This window comes from Bufo bufo, chromosome 8 (assembly GCF_905171765.1).
Source record: "Bufo bufo chromosome 8, aBufBuf1.1, whole genome shotgun sequence".
NCBI classification, from domain to species: Eukaryota; Metazoa; Chordata; class Amphibia; order Anura; family Bufonidae; genus Bufo; species Bufo bufo.
This window is the reverse complement of record NC_053396.1, coordinates 181,594,789-181,613,651: the sequence shown is the minus strand read 5'-3', so window position 1 is coordinate 181,613,651 and position 18,863 is coordinate 181,594,789. Positions and strand designations below refer to the sequence as shown.

At 43.3% G+C, this 18,863-nt stretch overlaps 1 protein-coding gene across 1 annotated transcript in view; it reads left to right on the top strand.

Moving 5' to 3' along the window:
• The window catches only part of SPTBN4 (spectrin beta, non-erythrocytic 4), a 92,889-nt gene that overhangs the window by 38,357 nt on the left and 35,669 nt on the right, over positions 1–18,863 (top strand). Inside the window, exons 20-21 of the mRNA XM_040406165.1 lie at positions 11,643–11,789; positions 18,368–18,631. Of these exons, the coding sequence (XP_040262099.1) occupies positions 11,643–11,789; positions 18,368–18,631 (411 nt within the window). The remainder of the gene's footprint in view (positions 1–11,642; positions 11,790–18,367; positions 18,632–18,863) is intronic.

Genomic DNA, 18,863 nt, shown 5'->3' with positions numbered 1-18,863 from the left:
CGCCACCATCTCGCACATTCATGAGAATGTCAAAAAAAGAAGAAAAAGAAGAGAAAAATGATAATGCAAATCCAAATATCAAAAAATATGAATGTATAGAAGCTGGATGGGTGGACCTCCGATGCACTATGGACAACAACACGCATAAACGATATATCATGAACAAAGTATATTATATATAACAAAAATAGGCGGAACAGGAAGGACCCATTGCAATCACGATATATGACGTGCCATACAGCGCCCCAATCACGGCAGTGAAACTCTCCCTCCCATACTGATGGCTCTTGATTTGATCCGTCACTATTGGGTGATACACCATCTCGCCAATTTTTGCATTTTAATTGCAATCGCAGTGGTGCTCGGCGCTGTGCCCAGCGGTCTCACGGACTCCGTCCTGTAGACCTGTGGTCAGCATCGCCGATGCTCCTTTCTGATCGTATGATCTGCGGTTAGTGTTTATTTGTATTACTTTGTTGTTACCTGTTTCCATGACTACGTTAGTGTAGTGATTGCTGGGCGGCACCGAGCACTTACCGGACATGCGCACATTACATGTGAGACCGCTATGGCCATCTTGGTATAGGTTGTTTTTTCAATCTTCAGCTATCGCGAGACCCACCGTTCTCGCGCATGCGCAGTGTGAGAACCGGGACGCCACCGCACACGATCCATGCAGCATACAGTTTCCCACCGGACAGTGAGTTTTTTAATTCACTTCATCAGCACTATCACCTGCACACATTATGTTTTCTCTCACAGTAAACAGGATATACTACATTTATGCTCTATTATCTTTTATGCACTATGTTTGCCGGATATCGGCGCTTCAATACATGTATAGTTTGTTATCACTTTCAGATTATAAGATGTATATTTATACTATAATGTATTTGATTGATGTTAATGTATTGTGGATTGACATCCCTATTTAATTCACCTTTGTGTCACATGTGCACTATGCTTGACAAAGACAGCAACAAGCTGTCGAAACGTCGCTTGACTTTGGGTCTAATAAACCACCGTTTGCCTTTGATTTCCTGGAGTGCTGCTGGCTATTCTTTACTTCTAGTTTATTGGACCTAGGTGCTGGTCCACATCTGCCGGACGTGCACCCCTTGTTTATACAGTGTGCTGCCTCCTCATTTTTCAAGTTAGATAGATAGATAGATAGATAGATAGATAGATAGATAGATAGATAGATAGATAGATAGATAGATAGATAGATACATAGATAGATACAGATTGCTTAGGGCTCTAGATTCATATGACCCGGACCTAACCTGAAAATATATGTAAAGTTTACTGCCTACATAACCTTCATGGCTTCTCACCTTTCTCTGCTGGTGGCCCGATTGTGACTCCCTCTATAAGGGAATATTCGGGTATACGCTTCCTGTAGCCGCTGACAGTAGGATCTGTCCTCTCAGCCTGATGTGCTTTGTGTTTGACGAACAGCAGACACTTCAGCCGGTCTTCTCATAGTCCCTACCGCAGAATAATTTTCTTATGCAAAACATCAGATTCAACATCATGTATAAAAAACAAAACAAAAAAAACCTGTGTCCTACTGACAGCTCCTGCAGGAAATTCCCTGCGAGATATCAGATCGCGCCTGCTTGTAGAGAGGCCGCTTCCTATATTATAATGGGTTTCTTCCCTGAAACAGCACCACTCTTGTTCATAGGCTGTGTTTGGTATTACAGCTTAGCCCCATTTATTGCATAGGACTGAGCTACGCGTCTCTGGAACCTACATAGGGTTTTTAATAGTTGCTGTATTATCAGGATTTGTAACTCTTAACGGGGTTGTGATATTTATTGTATAGATCATTAAAAGCAACTATATTTACTGTTGAAGTGTCATGATCATGACCTTTACTTAGAAAGTATGGCACAACCTGGTGGTCATAGTGTGTAACAATTTGCACATCCATTTGCTAAGTGCTGGTGGACATGCATGCTCAGTCATCCTCCCCTTTGGCAGATCCTTATTCCATACTAACCAAAATTTTCAGTTGATAAAATCGGTGCATAAGAGCCCACCTCTGGAACGCCCCCAAACCCACCCAGAAACACCATTGTACATTTTTGTGGGGAATAACAATAATATCCTAAGGATAAGTCATCAATATAAAATATATATACAGTATATATGATATTGCCGGTAGTCATGCGGCTGGATGCTGCACGTGTCCCGTTTGTTGTGTGAGATTTTACAGTTGGCAGACGGGGACGAGACTCCCTAGCGTCATCCGCGATGCTAGGGAGGCTCGTCCCCGTCCCTGCCTGCCATTGGCTGCTCCTCCTGACACCGGATGTTTTCATCCGCTCACGGGGAGAAGCAGCAGCAGCGGTGCGGGGACAAGGAGCAGCGCAAGGAGTGAGGAGCCAGGTGAGTATATTCAATGTGAGGGGCCCGGCATATGGGGGGACATTTTATAGGATTGGATAACCCCTTTAACAAGGACAAGACAGCTGATATCACTATGTCACGCTGATTGAATTAGAAGATCCCACTGTTTGCTTTAAAGGGGAAATTGTGCTTGAAATGACTGTCTTCTTCTGTTAACCATGGTTACCTACAAGGAAACACCTGCAGTTATTATTGTTTTGCATTAAAAAAGCTTCACAGGCAGTGATATTGCTGTTTGTAAGACTGCACCTAAATCAACCATTTATCGGATCATTAAGGATCATTTCAATTGCTGTGAAGAAGGCTTTAGGAAGTTCATGAAAGTCCAGCAAGTGCCAGGACCATCTCCTAAAGAGGATTCAGCCAGTGCAAAGCTTTCCCTTCTTGACACCAGGATTGACCTGGTGTCAAGAAGGGCAGCAAAGAAGCCACTTTTCTGCAAGAACAACTTCAAGGACAGACTGACATTCTGCAGGACATACAGGGATTGGACTACAGAAGACTGCTGTAAAGTTATTTTCTCTGGTGAAGCCCCCTTCAGAATGTTTGGGACATCTGGAAATATGATTTTCCGGAGAAGTAAAGGTGAGCACTACCATGCGTTCTGTGTCATGCCAACAGTAAAGCATCCTGAGGCCATTCATGTGTGGGGTTGGTTTGCTTATGCACAATTTTGCCTAAGAACACCCCTTATGCACAATTTTGCCTAAGAACACTTTATTCTTTATGAATATAGAAAGGTATCAAAACATCCACCAAGAGCAACTTCTCCCAACGATCTAGTAATTTTGTGATGAACAATGTTTTTTTGGCAAGATGGAGCACCATATCACAAGGCAAAAGTGATAATGAAGAGGCTCGGTGAACAAAACATTGAAATTTTGGGTCCATGGCCTGGAAACTCCCCAGATCTCAGTCCCATTGCGAACTTGACCCAGAAGCTCATATTCAGCATGCCAAATTAATTGCAGAAGTCTTGAAAAAGAAGAGTCAATACTGGAAATATTCAGTCTTTGCATACACAATGTATTTTGGATCAAGGTAAATGCTTATAATTGTACTTCAGTATACCATAGAAACATATGACAAAAAGATTGAAAAACACAGAAGCAGCTAATTTTGTGAAAACCTAAATTTGTGTCAGTCTCAAAATGTTTGGCCACAGCTGTATACAAACACATACAAGAAAAATCACTAGGAGCAGTTTATTAAACATTGTATGCCAGTTTTGCAACATTAAAAAGTCGCAAATTATGGTGCAAGCCCCGCTTCTGCAAAAATTAGCGACATCACATTTGTCATAATTTACGGCAGAAAACTGGTGAAAGTTGTACCTATGGATCTATGCCAGGTCTACAGACAGCCTAATATTGGCCACAATTAAGCTGCATTTGCCTCTTAATAATTGTGGTGCATCTGACGCCAGTGGACCACAGATTGGTGTGTATGCAAAGCAGGACTCTGAGCCTTCTCCATGAGTGGGTGGGGAAGCAGAATTCACAGGCTTTTCCTATGAGTGGGTGGTGGAAACAGAACTCACAGGCTTTCTCTATAAGTGGGTGGTGGAAGCAGAACTCACAGGCTTTCTCTATAAGTGGGTGAGGGAAGCAGGACTCACAGGCTTTCTCTATAAGTGGGTGAGAGAAGCAGGACTCACAGGCTTTCTCTATAAGTGGGTGAGGGAAGCAGAACTCACAGGCTTTCTCTATAAGTGGGTGAGGGAAGCAGGACTCACAGGCTTTCTCTATAAGTGGGTGAGGGAAGCAGGACTCACAGGCTTTCTCTATAAGTGGGTGAGAGAAGCAGGACTCACAGGCTTTCTCTATAAGTGGGTGAGGGAAGCAGAACTCACAGGCTTTCTCTATAAGTGGGTGAGGGAAGCAGGACTCACAGGCTTTCTCTATAAGTGGGTGAGGGAAGCAGGACTCACAGGCTTTCTCTATAAGTGGGTGAGAGAAGCAGGACTCACAGGCTTTCTCTATAAGTGGGTGAGGGAAGCAGGACTCACAGGCTTTCTCTATAAGTGGGTGAGGGAAGCAGGACTCACAGGCTTTCTCTATAAGTGGGTGAGGGAAGCAGGACTCACAGGCTTTCTCTATAAGTGGGTGAGAGAAGCAGGACTCACAGGCTTTCTCTATAAGTGGGTGAGGGAAGCAGGACTCACAGGCTTTCTTTACTGTGTATCTATGATTGGGCAGGGAAGTGGGAGTTGGGATTTCTCTATAAGTTCTGGTAGCATTTAGGGTAAGGCCAGACAGTGCAGATATTTTGCAGCTGATTTGCTGTGAATTTCAAACTCTGCATTGCAAAGGGAGAAATCTGCAGTAGAAATCCATTGCTTAAATTGACATGTTGATTTAAAATCAGTACAACAAGCCATTGTAAGCCTCAGATTTTTTTGCAGTTCATGGATGAGATTTCTTAAAATTGTATCCAACTTGCTGGTACTGTAGAGCAATGTGAATCACAGTGCAGCACACAATACACAGCATATCAGTCCCATGTGGATGTACCCTTACACAATTTTATAGGTGTATACAGTGCCTTAAAAAAGTATTCATACCCCTTGAACTTTTTCCCATTTTTTTCACGTTACACCCACAAACTTGAATGGATTTTATGTGATAGTAGCAAGTATGTCTGAAGGGAAAAGAAAATGATACATGGTTTTCAAAATTTGTAATAAATTATCAGAAAAAGTGTGATGTGCATTTGTATTCAGCCCCCTGAGTCAATACTTTTTAGGACCAGCTTTCACTACAGTTACAGCTGCTGGTATGTCTCTACCAGCTTTGCACATCTAGAGGCTGAAATTTTTGCCCATTATTCTTTGCAAAATTGTTCAAGCTCAGTCCGATTGGATGGAGAGCGTCTGTGAACAGCAATTTTCAAGTCTTGTCACAGATTCTCAATGGGATTTAGGTCTGGACTTTGACTGGGCCATTCTAACACATGAATATGCTTTGATCTGAACCATTCCATTGTAGCTCTGTCTGTATGTTTAGGGTCTTTGTCCTGTTGGAAGGTGAACCTCCGCCCCAGTCTCAAGTCTTTTGCAGCCTCTACCAGGTTTTCCTCCAGCTCCATTCATCTTCCCATCAACTACGACCAGCTTCCTTGTCCCTGCTGAAGAAAAGCATCCTGACAGCATATTCTGCCACCACCATATTTCATGGTGGGGATGGTGTGTTCAGGGTGTTGAACAGTGTTAGTTTTCCACCAAACACGTGTTTTGCATTCAGGCCAAAAAGTTAAACTTTGGTGTCATCTGACCAGAGCACCTTCTTCCACAGGTTTGCTGTGTCCCCTTAGTGGCTGCAAATGGGACTTCTTATGGCTTGCTTTCAAAAATGGCTTTCTTCTTGTCATTCTTCCATAAAGGCCAGATTTGTGGAGTACATAACTAATAGTTGTCCTGTGGACAGATTCTCCCACCTGAGCTATGGATTTCCGCAGTTCCTCCAGAGTAACCTTGGGCCTCTTGGGTGCTTCTCTAATTAGTGCTGTCCTTGCCTGGGCTGTCAGTTTAGGTGGACGGTCATGTCCTGTTAGGTTTGCAGTTGTGCCATACTCCTTCCATTTTCGGATGATGGATTGAACAGCGTTCCATGAGATGTTCAGAGCTTAAAACATTTTTTTTTTTTTATAACTGAACCCTGCTTTACACTTCTCCACAACTTTATCCTTGACCTGTCTGGTGTGTTCCTTGGTTTTGATCACTAATATTCTCCAACAAACCTGTTAGGTCTTCACTGAACAGCTGTAGTTACACTGAGAATAAATTACACACAGATGGACTCTATTTACTAATTAGGTGACTTCTGAAGGCAATTGTTCACACAGGATTTTATTTAGGGGTGTCAGAGTACAGGGGGACTAAATCCAAATGCACAACACACATCTCAGGTTTTTATTTCTTACAAATTTTAAAAATCATGTATCATTTCCTTTTCACTTCACACATACTTGCTACTTTGTGTTGGTCTATCATATAAAATCCCAATAAAATACATTTGTTTGTGGGTGTAACATGAAAAAAATGTGGAAGAGTTTAAGGGGTATGAATACTTTTTCAAGACACTGTATAGTGCATTAAATCATAGAAAATGATATATCCCCGAGCTCAGTGTCTCCCTATATCTTACATGGACTCACATGGGAGGCATGACAGCAGATTTGTGTGTAGATAATCTGCATGAAATCCTCACCAAATCTGCACTATTTATTACGTTTTTATGTGTTTTTGGTGCAAATTTGATGCAGATTTTCCACAGATCCCCATCCTTCCATTGAAAAGAAGAAGAAAAGCTCAACAACTGACTTGCTGCAGATTTCAAAACTCGCACAGCAGGTCAATTTCTGCACCTAAGAAAAAAAAAAAGCAAAGTGTGAATGGGATTTTACTTTGCTGGTACTGTCTGACACTGCATTTCTTCCGCACGAAAATACATGTGGAAAAAAAATGCACGTAATCCACATTGTGTGCAGGCAACCTAAAAGAACACATTGAGCTGTAGATTCTTCAGAAGCAGTGTTGTACTGTGACGCTAATTACACAATATTTATCTCGGGATGGTCATAGACGTAGTATATTTGTTGGATGGCTAGATCCCTTCTTATCCATGTAGTAGATGACGTGACCGCTAGAATCATTACTTGCTTCATTCCCGGGACCACATATTACTACCAGCGCTATCTCAAGCCCCTGTAATTCTGATTATCTCGGTCATCTCCAAGTCTCCTCATTGCAACTGACGGGACTGCAGCTCCCTGTGGGTATTCAGCTTCACACTGCGTTCTGATACTTACCTGCAGGCATCGTCCTCTGCTAGTTAGCATTTCAAATGACTTGTTCTCCAGCATCGAATCACACATGTCTACACTGATGCGCTGTCGGGTAGAGTCTACGGCGTGGTGCCCTCATCCATGTGCTCTGTAAATCCGCTTATCTCACGTTTAGTACCATTTGCTTCATTTACTTGTTGTCTTAGGAAATGTGATAACAAAATAGGTTATAAATTACCAGTATATGCTGTTTATGGTCTTCATTGGACGGAGGTATGGATACAAAAAAATCATGTCTGATATACCGTGGGGAAAATACGTATTTGATACACTGGCGATTTTGCAGGTTTTCCAACCTACAAAGAATGGAGAGGTCTGTAATTTTTTATCGTAGTATGGCCTCTTGTACACGACCATGTTTCTCCCGTGGCCCGCATAAGGCGGGTCCGCAATACACGGGACACCAGCCGTGTGCATTCACTTCAATGGGTCCGCAAATCCGGAGATGCGGTACAGAACGGAAGCACTACGGAGTGCTTCTGTGGTGTTCCGTTCCGTGCTTCTGTTCCGCAAAAAGATAGAACTTGTCCTATCTTTTTGCGGAATGGAAAGATCGCGGACCCCATTGAAGTGAATGGGGTCGCGATCCGCATGCGGCTGGCCCACAGTCGGTGCCCATGCAATTGCGGACCGCAATTTGCGGTCTGCAGTACGGGCACGGGCAGCACACTTTCGTGTGCAAGAGGCCTAACACTTCAACTGTAAGGGACAGAAATAAAAAAAAATATCCAGAAAATTACATTGTATGATTTTTAAATAATTAATTTCCATTTTATTGCATGAAATAAGTATTTGATACAATAGAAAAACAGAACTTAATATTTGGTACAGAAACCTTTGTTTGCAATTACAGAGGTCAGACGTTTCCTGTAGTTCTTGACCAAGTTTGCACAAACTGCAACAGGGATTTCGGCCCACTCCTCCATACAGATCTTCTCCAGATCTTTCAGGTTTCGGGGCTGTTGCTGGGCTACATTGAGTTTCAGCTTCCTCCAAAGATGTTCTATTGGGTTCAGGTCTGGAGACTGGCTAGGCCACTCCAGAACCTTGATATGCTTCTTATGGAGCCACTCCTTGGTTGCCCTGGCTATGTGTTTTGGGCCACTGTCATGCTGGAAGACCCGACCACCACCCATGTTCAATGCTCTTACTGATACATGGCCCCATCCATCCTCCCTTCAATATGGTGCAGTCGTCTGGTCCCCTTTGCAGAAAAACACCCCCAGAGTATGATGTTTCCACCCCCATGCTTCACGGTTGGGACGGTGGTCTTGGGGTTGTACTCATCCTTCTTCTTCCTCATACTTGAAGTGTACCTACGGTAAAAATTACAGACCTCTCCATTTTTTGTAGATGGGAAAACTTGCAAAATCGTCAGTGTATCAAATATTTACTTTCCCCACTGTATGTTGACACAATAATGGAACCACGACTGCTATGGTGAATCCATTTCTCAATGGATACCAGTAAATCCAATGACTTACATATACTGGGGTTCATCAGGGTTATAGAGGAAGAATAGTGTTGCAGACTGTGCTATTCTCGCCCTCCAACAGACTGGTAGTAACTTGGTTGATTTGTCCAGGGGAAGCCACAGCCAGGAAGACATTGGCCGCTGCTGGGGAAACGTAGTATTTTTGGTGACAGATTTTCTTTAAAAGGGTCGCCCCATCACGACTTCTTCTTTACGTATACCCTATCTGGATCCATCTCTGTGAGCCAGTGTGGAGAGAACCTAATAAGCGGTGGAGGACCAAACGGACAATCACACACAGGCCACTACAATGGAAATGTATAACGCCCCAGAAAAATAAGCTTTTTTGCCAGGTAGACTCAGGAGCTGGACCACCAGCTCTTTTCTTAAAGGGGTCGTCCAACAGATGTAAAGTTCTTAGAATATGGGGCAGAATGGGTTTCAGATATAAAGCAAACAATACTTATACTTACCTCAAAATTCTCCAGGCGTGGCCTTTCCGATACTTACTAGGTCACCCACTGGCCATTACTTCCCGGTGCCCCTTGACATGTAGAAAATGCCCATTCGGCCAACCACTGGCTGAGGTGGGTCATGGCTTCGGCCTGTAAATGGCAGAGAGCGGCCACGCTGGGGGATTGGCTCAGTGAGTATTGAATGTTTTATTTTTATGACCCATTCTGCCCCTTTAGTTTTTTTAGCTGCCATACAACCCCTTTAAGGGTGTCTCTGTCTTAAATACAGAGATTTGGGGATTTCCAAGGTCAGCTGACCGTGATCCAGTTGGAATCGGTGGACTGTAATGTGTATGTACATGGATTTCACTGCGATTGAGCCCTCCATACTCCTGTTCAGCCTCAGAGACCCTCGGCATTGCTGTTCACTTCTGCACTGGGGACTCCTTCAGGACCCTACTTTACCAATTTCCATCATTTTTCCAGAAATATATCTTTAATGTGTTTGAGTGATTACAACTTCCATAGGGGCTGTCACCCAGCTTTCCCATACTCCTGAATGGGTTACACAGAGGTATAGGGGTGCTGATGTATCCTGCATATCTAGGCATATTAAGAGGTTGAGCACAGCTGAGTGTCAGCTAGATTTACCACCGTATTGGTCCTCGAAGGACTTGTACCAGACCAGAGGTGCAGGCGTGTGGAAAGGTTTATGGCAGGGATAGGCAACCTCCGGCACTCCAGCTGTTGTGAGACTACAACTCCCAGCATGCATACTTATTCTGCTCTTCTCAAAACTCTCATAGAAATGAATGGAGCATGCTGGGAACTGTAGTTTCTCAACAGCTGGAGTGCCGAAGGCTGCTGGCCCCTGTATTATGGCAGATCTTTGAAGATTTGATGTTCAGGGTTCTAGGAAAGTTGAGTGACCAACCCTTCTGTAAGAGGAACCAAACTGGTATCATCCATAATTCATATCGGTGATGGGGAAATGGCGCAACATAGAGGGGCAAATGGATAGACGGACAGATGAGCATAAACAGATTGATAGATGGACTTAAATAAATGGATAGATATTAGGATGGATAGAGATATTATGATAGATTGATAGATATTACCATAGATGGATAGATATTACGATGGACAGAGATATTAGATAGATAGATATGTGATAGATGGACAGAGATACACAGATAGACGCAGGCTCGGACTGGCCCACAGGGGTACAGGGGAATCCCCCGGTGGGCCCCTGAGCAAGGTGGGCCCCTAGTATCCCACCCCCTGAACAAGTGGCACATAACACATTAGATTAACTGCACTACATACATATATTGAATGTACAGCACAATCAACCAGCCTATGTTCATATAAAAAACTTGTTAAATTATTTATTATATTTGAATGTATCCGTACGGTGGGCCCCCTAAATAAATTTTACTGGTGGGCCCTAGGTACCCCAGTCCGACACTGGATAGACGGACGGACAGAGGTGGTGATATAGAGCGAGGGCTAGGACTGGAGCTGGCAGCCAGGCACTGGGAGCAGAGGAGAAGGGGTGGGGGGAGATGACGCATCACATTCCGGATCCTCCCCCTCCATCCATTCACTGCAGTGGGATCATTCCACCATCCTACCTTGACTGTGGATCGAGGGGGAACCTACGAGCAATGAGCATGTGTCGGGATAGCAGGGCCCCCGTGCTCCTCGCCTGGTCCAGCTGAAGGATCTGTGCTGGGGATTCGAGCAGCCCACCCCTCATAGGGACAGCAAACCTCACTGCACCAAACAGCATAGCACGACATTGTGCACTGACAGCAGCTTCTGCAGGCACACAGCACCATCTCATGCAGTCTCCTGTTTATTCCTTTCCACTTGACTGCTCTCTCTCTCTCTGCCCTGCTATCAACCCACCTGCTCTGGACTGTCACCTTCATTCACATCCTCACCTGTCTTGTCAGTTCTGTCTCTTTTGTGCGTACCTGATCCCATCTTCATCTGTCTCACCTGTCTGATAAGGTGGTCGGTCGGCCGACTGTCTCTTTATGCATTCCTGCTCTCACATGTGTATTTGTTTCTTGTGTATGTCTCACGTCTGTCTTTAACCTATCAATTATTTAACATTTCTTTCCTATGTGATTGCAGTCTCACCTGTCATCCACCCCTCCGGCACTCATCTGTCTGTCTCTTATTTACAGGGTCCCCTCTTTTGGTTGCTCTCTCCCTACCTGTCTCATCACTTTTGCACCGTTGTCCCTTCTGCTTTTCCCTATACTTTGGTTGATGTCTATGTTCTCAATCTATTGCACATCATAAAATGACACCTGGCAATTCTCTCCTGTTTTCACGTGGTCTCCCTGCACTCACCCCCTTTTAGAATAGGGGTAACCCGCCGGTCCTTTCCGTAGACCACCCATGGCTTCCTTCAGTCTCATCCGCCTCTCTGTGTCCCGCAGCTGGATGCTTGGATCAGCGAAAAAACACTGATGGCTCGGGATAACTCACGGGACGTGACTCAGAAACTGCACAAGAAATGGCTCAAGCACCAGGCGTTTATGGCTGAATTGTCTCAAAATAAGGGCTGGCTGGACAAGATCGAAAAGGTAAGGTGACAGCTTCTTTTAAGAACTGTGATGGGCCTCCTGAGACGTCCCAAGGTGGCACCTCTTATCATGCATAGGCCTTAAAGAACATGTTTTCTTCCTGTAGACTCTCGAGCACATTTTTTATTACCCAGTTTTTATTTTGCTTTGATCTAAGTATTCAGAAGGATCTCAGTCCCTTGGAGAGCAATGCTCTTGGCATGTTGGAGGAATTATGGTTTTCTGAACCCACGTAAGAGCTGGCTTAAAAAGTATAAGATACCGTGTGCTGCCGATTATCCCACCAGGTGGGCAGGCATGTGCCCCAGGCGCCAGGGAAGGCCCGCTCTGCCATGGTATCTCTATCCACGCTAGGGCAGAAAACTGAACTTTTGCCCCGGGTGAAGGAAAGCTTAGGTAGACCGCCACAATTCCAGTTCTGTATTCACTGCAGCCTAAGACATATCTATAAGCACGTTTTTCGGATTGAGTCAATGTTCATGCATCTCTAGGTCCCTTCACTACAAAGCCAAGGAAGTGATATAGGGTGGAAATCGGCTTATCTTTATACCCACCATGATCCTTGGCACCAACATCTTAATATATTCTCTTCTTATTGTGCTAGGATCTTTTCAAGATCTTATCTCTATGAACCAGGGGTGGACATATTACTACAGAACTTGGGAGCCAGACCATAGAATATTTTTTTGTAGTCAGGCAATAAAAACATGAAGAGAAAACAGCTAAGTAGGTGCTATAAACAATTTTCTACCTGGCTTCTAGGTATTGTCTAGCCCTGCCATGGTCCAGTCTAGAAGTCTTGGCCATCTAGGGTCTACTCTTAAAGGGATTGTCTCACTTCAGCAAGTGGCATTTATCATGTAGAGAAAGTTAATAGAAGGCACTTACTAATGTATTGTGATTGACCATATTGTTTCCTTTGCTGGCTTGATACATTTTTCCATCACATTACACACTGCTCATACTGTATACTCTGTAATCCAGCAGTGGTGGTCGTTCTTGCTCTGGTGGATGGGACCGTTGGCACTATTTCTTAAAGTGTGCAAGGATTACAGGGTGGTCGTAACTTCTGGCTATGAGCAGTGTGTAATGTGATGGAAAAATGAATGAAGCTAGCAAAGGAGGCAATATGGACAATCACAATAAATTAGTAAGTGGCTTGTATTACATTTCTATACATGAGAAATGTCATTTGCTGAAGTGAGACATCCCCTTTAAGCTGCCCATAGCTGACGGCCTAACGCTCATCAGCTATATCTCCAGACTCCATCTGCTTATGTGGGTAGAAAGGAGAAAGCGGTTGCCAGACTCGTCTGGTGGCGGCTGATCCCCAGGGAGAACAGAAGGATCTGGCATTAACGTTTATTACACCCGGTTCTTCTCTCCCCCGACTTCTGCGAGATCCGCAGAGGATTTCCTCCGCTGAGAATTTTTTAGGGCAGACTACGATATAACATAATAGACGCTACGTTCCTGTAAAGGCCGCAGCCTGCTTAGAACCTCCATCCATTTTCAGACAGTTCTGGCTTCCAATGATATTTTATTTGTGGTCGCTATTGATGTAATTCTCAGTAACCAGACACCCACTTTCTGCATATATGCACACCAGATGTCGGTACGTTTCCAGGATTTATGGGCACAGCCATTCTGTTTTAGTGATTGGTATTGCATATGTTTCTACATGTTGTGAAGCATATATGGATAGGTTCAGCACCCAGTGCCAGCCTGATGCCAGCGGTGCAGTGCCAAGGCAGATTATAGCGCTGCACACCCCTCTGGCAGGATGTCCTGGAAGATACAACGCACACACAGTAAACAGGGCACTGGCGGGCATAAGAATTTTCTATTTTACTGAAGCTGTCAGTATTATTGGATCAGTGGGATGAAGACATGCCAAGATTACTCTAAACATTTTATTCCAGGGATTAGCATATTGCTGCAGTGTCGGTGGAGGCCAGATTATTTTTACATTGCTATTCAATATTTGTCCCGGCCCCACGGCTTCAGCCATGATTTATATCTGTGCATCTTGTCCTTATCAGAGGTCAATGCACTGTTATCTGTACACTCAGTCCAAGAGCTTGCAATTTAATATCAGACAGCTCTGACAAGTAGCTGAAGGCTTCTTGTATAGTAATAGCATTTACTAAAGGGGTGTTCTGGATTTTTTAAAAAAAAAAAGTTTTGTTTTTTTTTTAACATGAAAATGGCGCCACATATGTCCAAGGGCTGTGACAAGTATTGAAGCTCTATCCCAAGTGAATAAGATTTAGCTCCAATACCAGTCACAGCCAAAGTCTAGAGAGGCGCTGTTTCTGGAGGGAAAAAGCAGACCATTTTCCACACTAATCTCTGACAACCCCAAAAAAAACACATAATCTGTAATAATAAAAATAACGTAAGTATAAATTATTATCAAATAAATAAGTTATGGTAATAAAAATTAAATGTTATAAAAATAATACAATTAAGTAATAAAAATAATAAATAGGTAATAAAGTAAAAATACATAATAAAAATAATAAAATAAATAACAAACTAAAATAATATGCAGTAATAAAATAAAATAAAAATCTAATAAACAAGATATAATAAAATAAAACATTAAAATAAAATATGTACCGGTAATAAAAATAAAGTAAATATAAAAAAATATATAAGTTATGGTAATAAAATTTTTAAATAATAAAGTAAAAAAAAAAAAAGTTATAAAAATAATAAATATGTAATAAAAATACGGTAATCAAGTAGGATAACAAGATAAAACATTAAAATAAAATAAGCCATCCGTACATAAATGATCAAGTTGTAGTAGGGGCACTAAGAGTAGATTGTGTGAAACATATCAGTAGATTTTCTCTGTCAAAATGGGCACATTTACCAGCGGTATGTAAGGCTAGGGCTACACGCGACATATGGGCTACTATATGTGTTGCGTGACATGTCGCACCAATGTCTCGCAAAATATTTTGTTATGTTAGTCTATGGTGTCGCACTGCGACCTGCTGCGACTGCGACACGATAGTCACACAAAAATCCATCTTGGATTAATTTTTTGTGACTGTCGTATTGCAGTGCGACACCATAGACTAGCATAACAAAATCTATGTTGTGCGACACATGTTGTCGTGTAGCACTAGCCTAATGCCTGTTGCAGCCAACTTCTGTTGGCTTTTGGTCAGATGTAGAAGGGTTTACACAATCTTGTCCAAAATTGGCAAAAACTGAAGGGATGTATGGCAAATTTCTACACATTGTTCAAAAATGTTTTTTTTTTTTTTAATATCAGTTATAAGGATTTCGGAATTTGGGTTGCTGTTACGGAGCCAGTGTTAATAATGGTCACTATTGCAATGCCCCCAGAAGTGCAAATAGTAATGCATGAGTTTGGGCAGATCACACAGAAGGATTGCCATCCATTTTCCTAACTGATTGCACATGTAACGCCCATTGCAAGGGTAATGAAAATCTCGAATGGAAGACTTGCCCAGAGTACATACTAATTTCAACTCCTACCTAAATTATAGTACGTTAAAGAGAGTGTCAGCTTTGGACAATCCCTTTTTGTTAGAAGGGTGCCTTCTGAATAATCGATAATTTGCCGTGAAACCTGGCAGCAAGAGTTCATTTGCACTGCAGCGCCCCCGCAGGAGCAATGAAGTATTACACGGGGCCCGTTAAAATCAATATATTTATTTGTACAGACGGATCTATGTCAACCGTAATCTGGCAGGTCGGGTTCCTCCAGGGATATGACCAGGTCAATTATATTGACCTAATTAGACACAGTTACGAGATTAGTGAGGTGGCTGATACCCTGCTATATTTATTGGGACTAACATGACCCAGATACCGTGACTTCAGATGTGTCGCACCCATGTGACATATCATAGGCTTCCAGGCATCTCTTGGAGCTGCTTATCTCTTCTTCTACCAGCCAGACACCAATTTGCATTAAATCCGATTATTTTGCCCCCTTCTCTCTGAAGAAAAATGACAAAATCAAATATACGGTAGGTAGAATGGAAGGGAATAACAGATTGCGATCTGTGTGCCGTATACATTGAGAATGAATGGGCAGGATGGAGCAGAGATCACTTACCTGACGTCATTTACCTCGTCGACAACCTAAATGGCTGTAAAACAAAGAACTCAATATATATGGGATGAAACCATCAAACTGACTTTGTTGGGGTTTTCTGAACCTGTATTGAGGTCTAGAAGTCCCTATGTTCATTAGCTCAAGGCTGGTAGACAAAGTCATCCTTAAATGAGTTATCTGGTGTAGAAAACACTATTAAAGGGAATGTGTCATCAGAAAATGACCTATTGGTTAAATCACATGGAGGTTAATCACATATATAATAAAACAAGTACATAAGATAAGTACATATTACAGGAGTGTGGCCAACATTGCCAATAATAACACGTTATAAAGGCCAAATAATACCGCTACACCAATGAGCCAGTCATTAATAATTCTGTTTACAATAATCACTTGTAGGTGATGTCTCCTCCGGCTGGAGTCCGAGTCCTGCACAGATCACCATGATGACGTCTCCTGACCCCAACTTTTTCTCTCTGCATAATTGAACTCACCTATTTAGTATTAAAGGGGTTCTGCAGTTTGTTTAAACTGATGATCTATCCTCTGGATAGATCATCAGCATCTGATCGGCGGGGGTCCGACACCCTGGACCACCGCCGATCAGCTGTTTGAGAAGGCAGCGGTGCTCCAGCAGCGCCCCGGCCTTCTCACTGTTTACCGCTGGCCGAGTGACGTCACGACTTGTATCAACTAGCGTGGGCGCATCTAAGCTCCATTCAAGTGAACGGAGCTTAGCCCTGCAGATCAGATGCTGATGATCTATTCAGAGGATATATCATCAGTTTAAACAAACTGCAGAACCCATTTAATGCCTCCTTTTATGCCCCTAATTGGTAATCATGCCTGTTTAGGCCCCAGTAGATATAATGACTACCCCAGTAGTGCCCTACGAAAATATAACGGCTCCCAAGTAGTGCCCTCTTTACATACAATGCCCATAGTTCCCTCTTTTACATATAATGCCCTCCAGGTGTGGCCTCTTTATGTATAGTGCCCTCCAGGTGTGGCCTCTTTATGTAAAGTGCCCCCCCCCCAGTAGTGGCCTCTTTATGTATAGTGCCTCTTAAATATAGTGCCCCCTCAGTATTGGCCTCTTTTAATATACCCCCCCCCCCCCAGTAGTGTCCATAAACCAAAAAAAAAGAAAGAACAAAATACTCCCCTCTCTCCTGCTGTCTGCCCACATCATTCTTCCACCCTGCTGCTACTTCCTCCCTGGCTTCCTGCACTATGGCACAGGCGCTCTGCTCGAGGACTCTGGTGGCACTCCGCCTGTGACCCAGTAAGGGAGATTGCGATGATGTCAAAACGACCTTCTGCACATGAGCACTGCCTCACAGGCCTCAGGCCTAGCGACCTTCAGCCTGGGAGGCTAACCGGCGGGGCACAGGAACAGATTAAATGAGAAACAGCGAAACAATCTGTTAAAAATGTTTTCAACTGAAGAAATTACTTTTAGCCCAAAATAAGTAGAATGCAAAAAAAAAAAAAATTGGTGCTTATAGCTCCATTCCTCTGGGCTATCTGTGCGTGGCTGCAGTGGTGACTTGCCCCTATACCTCACATGACCACTGCAACCAATCACTGGCCTCATTGTTCTCGCGCTTTATATCACAGAGGCCAGTGACTGGCTGCATGTGTACCTGCAGTATACAGGCACATATTTGCTGACGCAACGGCTGCAGCGGTGAGGAAGATCAGGCCGCTGGGGTGGAGTAGAGGGGGTTTGAACCAGTGAGTATAACTATTATTTTAACCCCTTTCCTACCAGTTAATTTTTATTTTAACTATGACAACCCCTTTAAGGTGAAATTTCACTTTAGCAGATCTAAAGCATCCTGCCTTAGCCTCCACCCTTGGGTGATACCTCATATGGGTGGACATAGGGTTGCTTGTGATGCGGATAGCTTGAGACATAAAACCCACAGTTGGGCCAGGACTTGCGGCCGTAATACTGACGTTAAAATCGGATGAAATCACGGTAGTCTAAATAAGGCCTTAGCCAAAAAAATTATCTAATTGCCAAATATTGGCTTTAATTCCCAACCGTTTTGCTCGTCTCATAGAAGCTTTGCATATGGCAGGGGCGTAAGTAAAAAAAAGGCTGAGCCCCATTGCACATTTTTGAATAGGTCCCCTCATCTGATCATAGAGTGGCCCCTGGTGTAGGGGCAAAGCGTCTTTGAGCAAGCCGAAATAAGTTTGCTTCCCTATTGTAAAAGTAACAGTCTTTGTGTTGCGGTCTTCTGGTGAACCCCAAGATTCCAGGAAACTCCGGTTATACAATGTAAGATGAAATTAGATCAGAATTACTTAATCATCCGACTGCAACAGTTAGTTACATGCCTACGGATCATCCAAATTCTATGACCATCTTTAGGGTGGAGAATGGTGATCGAAATGCAGAATTCTGATCACAATTAAATGAGAATGAGCTTTGAGTAATTTTACTGGCATCTAATTTGCACAGGAAGGTCATCAGCTGATCCAGGAGAAGCCAGAGTTGGCTGGTGTGGTAAAGAAGAAGATAGAAGAGATCCGTCAGTGTTGGCTAGAGCTTGAATCCAGTACACAAGCCAAAGCTCAGCAGCTCTTCCAGACCAATAAGGCCGAACTAGTGGTGCAAAATTATTCAGACCTGGGCAAAAGGCTTACTAGGCTGGAGGAGCAACTACATCCAGTGGAACCTTTTCCTGACATCTCCACTGTTAATACTCAATTGAAGAAACTCGAGGTAAGACACTTGTATTATGGTCTTCTTCTAGGCATCCTGTAGGATGGTCAAATAAATCATTGGGATGGGCTCAATTACCTTCCAGATGTAGCTACTAACCTGCCTTAATGACTAATTGGACTTGATGCTACACATGATGTGGTCATCTGATCATAGAGTGGCCAGTGCAACCAACCATGGATTTGATGCTTCACAAATGACTTCCTGCCAATGTATTTGCAATCTATGTTCC